Genomic DNA, 11,276 nt, shown 5'->3' with positions numbered 1-11,276 from the left:
ACCAAATCATGCCAAATCCAATGTCAACAAAAAAAACCTTCTACTTCCCGTCACTAGAGGTGCATTACCGCCACCTACTGTTTAGGAGTATCAGTCACGACAGTCAGAAGACGATTCTGACCAATGAATAAATTACTTTGACCAATTTCTTTCAAATAATGCAACAGACTAAATAAGCTTAACTCGATGTTAAATAAAAATGTGTCTTATCTTTTCCACTTCAAACTGCACGTGTCTCTTTATTGTTTGTAGTTCTCAGAGTAAATGCCACATGCTGACAGTGTCAATGACAGTCAGATGACACTGTTGACAATACTGCCATATTCCTGATATGAGGAATGCTGGTTTATTAAGGTCAGTTAGGTTAAGTGTAGTGTTTGAACAGGACTACCTACTACAGTGTTTGTTATTGATAAATGCAATTGGTAATTGAATAGAAACACCTTGCAAAAAGAAAACAAATATTTATTCATGTATAAAACAAAAGATAATAAGTACAATGTATGTACAATTTGTTATTCAGCCTCATTGGACTAAAGTAGACCTACACCAAGCAAATTGTACATTTTTAATATGACAGAAAATAGTTGAAGACCTCAGAGTACGATAAGCCCACCATTATATTTATTAGGTCTCACTAAACAAAACTGTTAACCACTGATACAAGAAATCCTTACAGGTATTGCCATCTATTGGTCAACTCGTGAAATAGCAAGAACTTGCACTTCATGGCAGCTTGAAGTAGCCTGTATCAGTGGTTCTCAAACATTTTCATGTGAAATTGAAGCATTATTATTAGAACATCAAGTTGAAAACATTTAGTGCCAAGAGAATCTTTGTTGTTAGATTAGATTTGGTACAGAATTCTACAACTGTCTTTAATAGAAATGGATAGAATACAGCTTGTGATACAGCAGAGCCCTTCTCATATACATTCTCTCATTGGCTGAACTTCTAGCCAGTGCATTAACCCATTAACTGCCAAGAAAATATAGACAACAAACCCCCAAATGCCAGTAATTGCCAGTTTTTCTTACCTTTTAAAAGTAGTCAGAGTGTATTATTTCAATTAAGATCCAGTCTGACCTTGAACACGAAGACGATACGCTTCGACGTCGCGGAAAAAAGGCTGCATGTAAAATTCTTGCAATCCTTGTAAAACACTAGTGTATAACATGAACAATTACCTTTTTAGCAACGACGAGAGACATGTTCTAAGATAAAGTTAAGAGTCAAATTAAAGAACTGTAAAATAGGCCTGGGCAACAATAAGATGTCTGAAACAAATGTCAACTCAACAAAGAAATTAAAGGGGTTGATAAAAACAGGTTTTTGTGAAGAGAAGAATGTCAATATGGGCAGCCGAGACTTTGAAACCATCTCCTGAATTTGGTAACACAGTACACTTTAAAGTTTGTGAGGTATAGACACTTTTACAGAAGGAGAATTTTTTGTTAAGTCACAACATGTGCTCTCTCATTAAAACTGGGATTATTCAACGTGAATAATAAACTGACACCGCTCCCTGTGCCACCATCATCCTTCAGTGGTTCTAAACCATCTTTCTCTCAGTTCACAAATGATGTCTGCCTCCTTCCTTAGCCAGAGAGACACACAGGTGAAACACCTGCGATATGAGGGCATCTCCCCCACAATTTCCCATGAGTCTGTGTCTTCACGGTAACGTTCGATGGTGCGGTTAGGAGGCCTACATGAAGAGAGACAAATAGTAAAAAGTCAAAAGGTTTGGTGTGAACAAGCAGCCACCTTTTCCTAGGATTTCATGAAGCAGCAGCCTCTTACCAGCCATCCCATCCTCCCAGTACGTAGATCATTCCGTCCACCACAGCTACGCCAGCACGTTTGCGTGGCACTTTCATGGGGGAACACATGGTCCACTGGTTGGTCGCCGGATCGTAGCATTCCACCTGGTCTGTTGGCTCTAACTCTTCATTATAATCATACACGCCACCTACCAAATAAAAAGGAATTAACAGGATAGTGACTGTTAGTGGACTCCATATTACTGTATGTGCCTAAACCAAAGGTTCACAAACTTTAAGCTGTGACCTAGGGCTGTGACGCCCTAGTTAGGGAACAACTGGCCTTTACAGTCAAGTTCAGTTGTCCATTATGGAACTAAGAAGAGCCATTAAAACAGGTACGATACCCATGATGTAGACTTTTCCTTTGAGAACGCAGGCAGCTAAATCACCACGTGTAACAAGCATAGGAGCTACTTCTGTCCATACAGTTGTGGTAGGGTTGTAACTGTAATTGTAGGCATTCTCTTGAAGAACAGTAACATCTAGGACCCAGGAGGACAGATGGCAAAACATTAATTTGGACATTTGCACTTAGCCATTACATGCATAATTTACATCAGGGGTCTTCACAGGGAGTCCAGGTCCCCTAGGGGATCCTCAGGGCCGCCATATCTTTGTGCACTTGAACCCTAGTATCCCTATTCAGAGGAGAACTTTTGCCAAAAATATCAGATCTACAAGCTCCCAAGCTGCGAGCCGTTGTAAGCTTGTACATTGGCTATTTTTGGCAAAGAGGTGAAAAAAGGGCAGACCAAGTACAGAGCTAACAGTAAAATATTACTAATATTGACAGTTTAAGTGGTTAAATGTCTGAAAAGAATACACAATATCACATGAATCCAATATACTACAGATGACAGTGCTGTCAAACAAGTTTATGGAGCTGCATTGCAACAGTATCTATGAAAAAGCACATCGGGTGCCCAAGATTATTTTGTTCAAAACCAATCCTACAGACTTTGGAAGCCAACCAGGAAGGAATATGGAAACAAAATCTGTAGGAGTTTGACAAAAATCGGCCTCATGGTGGCGCTATAAAAGGCCCATGTGATAAATGTGGGGTAGAGGTTCTGAATTGGGGAAGTGTCCAGGAAGTGTGTGTGCTCAGTTTGGCAATAGACCGGGCCAACGGCACCGGAGATTAACTGGTAACAGACAGACGGAGGCACGGACGGACAGGGGCGAAAACATAGTCTCCCCATGCCTTTGGCTGGTGGAGAGGAAAACAAAACCCATAAAACTCAGCATGTTGAATCTGCAGGTGTACATAAAGCTGTTCCATACCAAAGAAATAGAGCAGTCCGTCTAGTGCCACCACAACAGGGGCATCAGGATACATGGAGTCGGCACACATGGAGTCAGGCGTTTTTATGAGCTGCCAGGTGTTCGTGTCAGCTGCGTATCGCTCCACATACATCTGAGGCCTGTCGACACCCACTTCTCTGTAGTGACTCACTGCATACACATAGCCATCCAGCACCGCCAGGTCTATGGACCATGTGGGATTGTGAAAGGAAAACAAGACTGGGTCAAAATCCCGTTATGACATTTTGATACATCTCATTATCTACATGTCATATGGGGAGGAAACCCCCTTCCAAAAAAAATCAATATAGGAAGGGGAGGGAATTCGCCAAAGATCTTCAAGATTATGCACTTACTTGGTGACAGGTTTTAGATTTTTGGCATGGTGTTGGGCATAAGGTTTTCATAAACCTAAGCCGTGGAGAGGCATATTTTTCAAGATTGCACATATTCCCTCCCAATTTATAGGCATTTTAAGCTCCTGTGGACAGCATCTTGAAAATGAATCCTTCTAGAACCTTTCCCATGTTTTTAGTGTCTTTTTTAGCACCCAATAGTACCAGAATCCATTTGAAAAACAGACCACTAGGGGGCTAGCCCAACTCGTTATCAATGTTTTTTTAAAACCGTATGCCCATACCTAACACCATGGCAATAAATCAAAAACCAAAACTCACCAAAGATTATATTCCCTCCCAGTTTAAAGAAGGCATTCAGACCAAAACATGACCCCCCCTAAATGTGCATTTTTTCATAAACCTTCCCACCTAGTTTGGTGGATTTTTTTGGTCTGAACGCTTCCTTTAAAGGCATTTTAAGCTCCCGCCAGCCATTGTTGACGCCATCTTGAAAAAGATCCCTTTCCAGAAGGCTTTCCTAAATTATCATACCCGATAGTAACAGAATCCATTGACCCATCTAGTAATGCTATGCATACCATGTCTATAATGCGTTATAATTTACTTATAACACTATATAATTATAGCAATCATAATACATTATAGACCATTTTATAATGACTCTTTCTATATCAGTTCTCATAGTTGTAAGACATTATAATAACATTCTTTTCTATTATGGTTTTGTGAGTCAGGATGAAGGGAAAGACAGACTGATAGACTTACTGTAATCACTCTCTGAAATGTGTGCATTATTCATAGGAGCCATCCTCAACCAGGAGTCATCATGGGAAGGATCATAGCGCCACATCTCCTTACTGGTTGAACCACCATCATAGGACTTTCCTCCAGACAAATACAGAACAGAGTCTATGGTGGGAGAAGAGGAGAATTAAAACAATTAGTTAATATGCCTTTATTGAAACACTTAGGAAAAGGGACTCCCATTATCCTCCAAAAGGTGAGGAATTTGTTGACAAACGCTGACACAATATCTCAAAAGTGACACAGCACAGTAAAAGGATCTTCAAAACCCTGTCCCGTCATGGTTTCTCCTGTCTTGGTTGGTGCAAACCAAGACAGGGAAATGCAACAAATGATTTCCATCACCTAAAAGGTTAGGTACCATCCCAGCCACCTCAACAGGAATATGACAATGTGGTCCTAAGTTAACATTAGCCCTACAGCTACATGTTTTATGGTACGCCAGCATACCAAAACAACAGACAGTCTAAGGTCTTTTGCCACCACTGCCCAGATGGCCCATATGGAAAGCGATCGAAAAGGAGCAAGGAAATAACGAGTTTCATACTTTTTGGCAAAAGGCATGATGCCTCTGACTGAGTACATAGACCATATTCACCAGGTGGCCATGTTTGCATTTTACATTTAAAAAAATAATAAAAATAAACAGGGTGGCGTTAACTTAATGTCATGAATACAGTCTATTGGAGAAAGACTGGACCTATATGACTGGACCTGATTCAGGTGCTGGACTACAATCTTAAAACCGCCTGGACATTGACGTTGTCTATTAGTTGGCTGAGACAATTTCCTGCCATGTCCCGCAACGAGGGAGAGAGCACCATAACCCTTTCCAGTTCATCTGTCCTTAAAGTCAAATATTTACATTTTGCAAAATATATAGCCTAGCCTTGTCTGAACAGTTAAAGGGCCAGTTCACCTCTGGGACAACCAGATCTTATTTTATTGTTGTTTGGGACACGATCAACACAATCCTGATTTTTTTTTTTTGTGTTCAATCTGTGTTTTGAGATATTTTAGTATTTCAGCATGAATGATGATGCATTTTGCATCATATGATGCAGCATGATGACTCATATGATGCAAAATGCATCAAACCCTTTAAGGTTTACATAATGTCATTGTATATGGTATCTACTCCAGTTGCCTGTGATGGCAGTGCACAACTCACCTGACACAACCACACTGTGTGGCTTTACATCGAAGGGCGGACTGGCCAAAGTCTTCCACTGATTGGTCCGGGGGTAAAAGCTCTCAACCCATGTACTGCTGTCATGCTCTCTTCCCATTATCAGTATCACTTCACATGCAGTTAGAACATGAAAACAGAACCTTTTAATACACAGAAGGTTAGAACATAAACAGCACAGTTTAACACTGGAAAATAATCACACCTAGATTGAGTGAGCGGTGCTATTTATGAGTATACATTATTTCCTTAAGAGTCCTACTGAATTTGTCTTTCTGCGTGAGTGACAATGCTAGGGTGAGAGGGTGAATAAATACTAATAAATGATGTCACTGTTGTGATGTCAAAGTGATGAATTGCTATCCTTGATCGTGATTAGTGTACATACAAGCCATACGTCCCATGACACTTGGCCAATGACAAGCTTTGCGGGACATACGTGTGAACATGGGCGTACAGACAGACACGGGCAAACGGACAAAAGCCATTCTCATTTGTGCCAAGATGTAGGCCAGATGTAGGCCATGCTTCAGAGCCCAGACATTTTTGGAGGACCGGATATTCTTTGGGGACCGCCGGTCCGGACAAAGCCAGATGTTGGGGGAAAAAAAGCATTGTGTGAGGCACTGAGGCAGGGTACCTGGGCCACTGCGTGGTTGAGCTCTATGACTGTAGGGCAGCAGATCCTGGTTCTTGGCCTCAGAGAGGAGCCTCTGACAGCCCTGGGATTGTTTCACCACATCCAGAGACTCAATCACATCATGGAGGAAGGAGGGGCTGATGAAAGGCAGACGGACATGTTCTAGTACCTTCAAAAACAAATAGAACACTAGTTATATACTAGTCCAACTGAATATGGGCTGAACAACAATGAATAAAACATGTAGATATACGTACCATTTAATTTGTATCCTATATGTTGAGGAAGTACAATCATGACCAATTATTTATATATTCATAATCTCATTCACAACCACATGAAGCAAGATGCTCCTGAGCCGTTTAATCCTAACTGAATAGGGGATGTTACAATCTTAAATGAATTAAAAAATGTAGGAGACCACGGACAAGATGACAGATTTCACGTTTTAGACATAGTTAAAAAACGATGTATCTCCAATTCTCCTTAGCAGTGCTTCAATCACATGATAGAATCCAGACACATTGCTTTGACTTCTCAATGGTCTCTAGAAAACCATAAGAAACGCTGACAAGTGACAGACCTTTTCAAAGCTCTGCCCAGTAGAACACTTGTTGAACCACAACACGACAGCCTCAAACACCATCTCCTCCTTGGGAACATTAAGATCATCCCTGGAAAGAATCTCCGTCAGCTTGTCCAGAGGGAGAGAGAGAAACTCGTGCTAGGGGCAGGAAGAAATACAGTAGACTAGTTAATACATTACAACTATGTTCCCATACTTCCTGGACTAACCTTTTCTCTACTCAAGTGCTCACTGGTGACATGTCCTTTTGGTAAAAAATCTAATTAAAGTGAAGTGACAGTATCTTGTTAATATTCATCTTATCACTGGCCAATGTCTGATTGGGTGTTTCTAGACTCTAGACTAGAGAGGTGGGGCGACTGTAGCTCAGGAGATAGACAGGTCGGCCAATGATCCATAGGTCGGTGGTTCAAATCCCGGCTCCTCCTGTCAACATGTCGAAGTGTCCTTGAGCAAGACACTGAACCCCTGGTTGCTCCCGGTGAGCTGGTTGGTGCCTTGCATGGTTTCCTCCGCCATCGGTGTATGAATGTGTGGGTGAATGTAATGCACAATTTAAAGCGCCTTGGACAAAGGCGCTATATAAAGGCACCATTTATGTTTGGCTCAGGTGTGTTGTGACAGGTTGAGTCAGAGATGTCGCTTGTTGATGGCCTATGCCCCAGAAGGAGAAGGTACTGTGTAATAGGCTGATGGCCTATGCCCCAGAAGGAGAAGGTACTGTGTAGTAGGTTGATGGCCTATGCCCCAGAAGGAGAAGGTACTGTGTAGTAGGCTTGTTGATGGCCTATGCCCCAGAAGGAGAAGGTACTGTGTAGTAGGCTTGTTGATGGCCTATGCCCCAGAAGGAGAAGGTACTGTGTAGTAGGCTTGTTGATGGCCTATGCCCCAGAAGGAGAAGGTACTGTGTAGTAGGCTTGTTGATGGCCTATGCCCCAGAAGGAGAAGGTACTGTGTAGTAGGCTTAAGTAAATAAGTCGGGTGGGCCCATGAGGCCCCGCGAAAGGGAAAAAAAGCCAACAACATGGGAAATGAATCCCTAAATGTCTGACCTGCTGGTACACAACACTGAAGTGTTCCAGAATGTAATCCATGCTCTGTTTCTCTAACTTCTTACAGGAGAGGGCCTCAGCAAAGCAGTGAATTCCAACACAGTTCTTTTCATGCATGCAACGCTCCAGGTAATGACAGCAGGCCTCCTGAACAGCCATGACATTCAGTAGGTTTGCAGTTGCTAACAGGCCCTAGAGAACAAATAAACATAACAGATGTTTTTAAAACACCAGTGCAGGTCAAAAATGTAGACACTGAATAATGTTTATGATGATAAAACATCACCTGCACGTTTGCTGTGGAGATGAGCACCTTTGAAGTGTATGCATAGTTCACCATCATGTCAATCATCTGAGGTTCTACTCCATTGATGGCTACTCTTATCTGCTGGGACTCCATCCACTCTGTTGTAAACATTGCCTGTGCAGGTTGAAAAGGTTGGTTTTGAGTGTTCATTGTTCAGGCATGTCTTATTTACATTGTGTGAACAATTATACAACAGGTAGTTCCGACGAAGCTATCCGATTGGTTGAAATAGCTATCTACCCGTGATGATAATAAGCATTATGGAACAGGTCTCACGGTAAAGGATGTGTTTTACCGTGGTTATCGGCATGTCAGCCCTGTTTACGGAACTCTGCTGTCGCCTCGTTCCTGCAGCTAGGCTGGCATGCCAATAACCATGTTAAAGCACGCCCCCTTGTGTAATATTGCCTAATTAATTGGTTGTATTAATTTCAATATAACATATTATATATTGTAAAGTCGAGGATGTGTGTTTACCTCAAAGTAAGGGCTAAAGGAGGCTAGTACATTACGATGACAGGAGAACTCCTGTCCCCCACAGCACAGAATCACATCACAAAACTCATTTTTGAGCCGTAGGTTGTTGAGGCCCTCTAAGATCTTGTTGGGATGTGTGTTCTCCACAAACACAAAGCCGTCACTGTCCAGTGAGGACAGCGCTACACTGGTGCCATCCTCCTGAACATCCATAGGGCAGGAGGGGAACGTGGCATCCACTGGAATCATTCCAGCCATGTCTGTCTCCCTTTGCTAGAGCAGCCTATAGGACAGTAGGAGGAGGAGGAATACATGATCAGATAGTAGCTTTTGTTTGCAGATTACCTTGTCAAACTCTAAATACAGATAACACTTACAATAAGATTCATAACCCCATTGTTTTTTGGATGTGCGATTAATGTTGCTGATTCAGCAATGTGGCTTTGTGTATTTCCATGGGCCTTATCGTTTTACAGTTATGGGTGTTGTTGACCTGGCTGGTTAAGGGAGAGTCATCCATGATGATGATCCACCTCAATATGATCCTTGAATTTCTATTCTGTACCAAACTGCCAAAGCCTTGATACAAGGAGTCTCATTAATACTTGTTGTCTTTTCAAATAAGTCTTTGCATTATTGCATTCGGGGCCCGTACATCTACATAAACGTTTAGATCCCATGAGAGAAGTTCTTACCCCATGGACAAAAATGATACATTTATGTACGGCCCATCAGAAGTACCCGAATATCCCGTATCGTTCAACAAAAAGCATTTTAATCCGATCTGTGGCCATTTTCTCTGTATGCTTTCAACTACGTGACTCTACCGGTTGGGACGTGTATTGATACAATATAACCAGTAAGACTCCCTAATCGGGAGATAAGGGACCGTCAGATCGCAGCGTGATTTTAGGCCAAAATGTGTAGGAGCAGAGTCCAAAAATGTGTTTGAAAAAATCAGCCTGATGGTGACGCTATATGGGACAGATGCATGTTGATGAGATGAGTGTAGACATACTGTGTACCGATTTGCGTGATTTTAGGGCAAAATCTGTAGGAGTAGTGTCCAAAAAAGTGTTATTAAAATCGGCCTGAAGGTGGCGCTAAATGGGACAGGTCCATGTTGATGAGATGAGTGTAGACATACTATGTACCGATTTGCGTGATTTTAGGACAAAAATTGTAGGAGCAGTGTCCAAAAATGTTTTGCAAGAATCGGCCTCATGGTGGCGCTAGAAGAGGGCCATGTGAGAATTGATGGGTGCAGGTTGTGGTTTGGCAGGCAAGGAGTGTGTGTTGAAAATTTCACATGGATAGGGGCAACGATGGCGGCGGAGATATGAGCTGGGCAAAAGTGTGACGACAGACAGACTGACTGGCGGACTGACAGACAACCGGTGGATAGTAAATGCGACCTGACGGTCGCAAATAGAGGCACATGGCTGCTGCTGATCTTATTAAAATGCGTTTATCGAGCATTGATTGATTGATTGATTGATTGATTGAAGGCTTTATTAGAAGTTTGCATAGGAAAATGTACAGATTCATGACGGTACAGTTCACTGGTACAAGGTCTACTAAAAGGAGATCCATGAAAAGACTAAGCTTATTTCAACAGGAAACCATTAAAGTATCTCATATAACATTGAATGACAGACAAATAGAACACAGTACTATGCAGTAGATATGTAAAGAAAAAAGAAAACAGTAGGAAAACAGTAGCAATATGGAATATATACAGGTACTTCCGAGGGTCCGTACATATTATTAACATCACTGTCCATAGTGTAAGCACTTTATATTTGAAACCTGACCGTTTAAGTAGATGTACGGACCCCAAATGCCACAGTGCAAAGGCTATTTTGAAAGAAACTCCAAGACGGCTATATTATTATAACTCATGAGCTTCCTGGGCTTACAAAGCTAGCGCTACACTACACAGACAACGTGGAGCTGTTCTACAGTGAAAAACATGAAATAATAATGTTAATGAAGGTCTCTTACATTACGTAGTCTGACTTTGTGAAAACAACAAAAAAACAGTGAAAGTAAAAGGAGTTTACAACAATCCTCCTCCCTCTTTTCTTACTCTAAATTGTTACTAACGGTATTATTTGTTTACCTTATACTGCAACAGAGATTCTTGTAGGATAACGAGCTCCTTTATTTTCACATTAAGTCACGGCCAGCTTTGATATTCTAATTATGGACGTTTTTAAAAGAAAATACGTTTTTAGCACCGAGCTGGATATGTCCGGGGTAGCTGCTCCTACTAAACCCATTGGTTGTGGACCCAGGGTGGGCGGTGCTATCACTGAAGAACTACCCAATGAATCCCCTCGAAGGTCTCGGAGGCGTGGCCATAAGCAAAACACAAGACTGGGGTTGTGGATCAGATCCGGTCTAGAGCGGATATGAAAACGGCATGTATGCGTGTGTATTATGAGTAGTCTCGCGTAGCCAGACAACTATTCCACAATCTCTGAATGCTATATAGAGTCTGGGAGCATTTGACCAAATCGCGGAGGCAACAGTCTGGCCACGCGAGACTAGTTATGAGCGTGCAAATGACCGGATACAGTAGGCGGGGCTCTGCACCGGATCAGAGCACTGGTCCGCAAAGAGAAACCAGGCTTTCCACGTGCAGTGGAAAAGCTTTTTGATGCCGTTCGTCACGTGATAGGAAAGGAAATCAACTGTTGTTGTTGTGTCAGCTGACATTATTAGCAAC

The 11,276-nt window shown here is 42.0% G+C and overlaps 1 protein-coding gene across 1 annotated transcript; it reads right to left on the bottom strand.

The window, feature by feature from the left end:
* Positions 1–1,244: 1,244 nt before the first annotated feature.
* On the bottom strand, positions 1,245–8,803 carry LOC308299168 (kelch-like protein 23; the record flags this gene model as incomplete). Its single annotated transcript, XM_080742886.1, has 11 exons — positions 1,245–1,708; positions 1,804–1,972; positions 2,171–2,308; positions 3,111–3,314; positions 4,256–4,399; positions 5,466–5,594; positions 6,124–6,292; positions 6,707–6,847; positions 7,762–7,953; positions 8,048–8,182; positions 8,546–8,803. 11 exons carry the CDS (start codon positions 8,801–8,803, stop codon positions 1,537–1,539), a joined length of 1,851 nt encoding a protein of 616 aa, XP_080599012.1. The 3' UTR covers positions 1,245–1,536.
* Between the last annotated feature and the right edge of the window lie 2,473 nt (positions 8,804–11,276).

Source organism: Nannobrachium achirus, assembly GCF_963921795.1.
Source record: "Nannobrachium achirus genome assembly, chromosome: 15".
Lineage (NCBI taxonomy): Eukaryota > Metazoa > Chordata > Actinopteri > Myctophiformes > Myctophidae > Nannobrachium > Nannobrachium achirus.
Note: the sequence above shows the minus strand (reverse complement) of the source record. Positions and strands in the feature narration are given on the sequence as shown.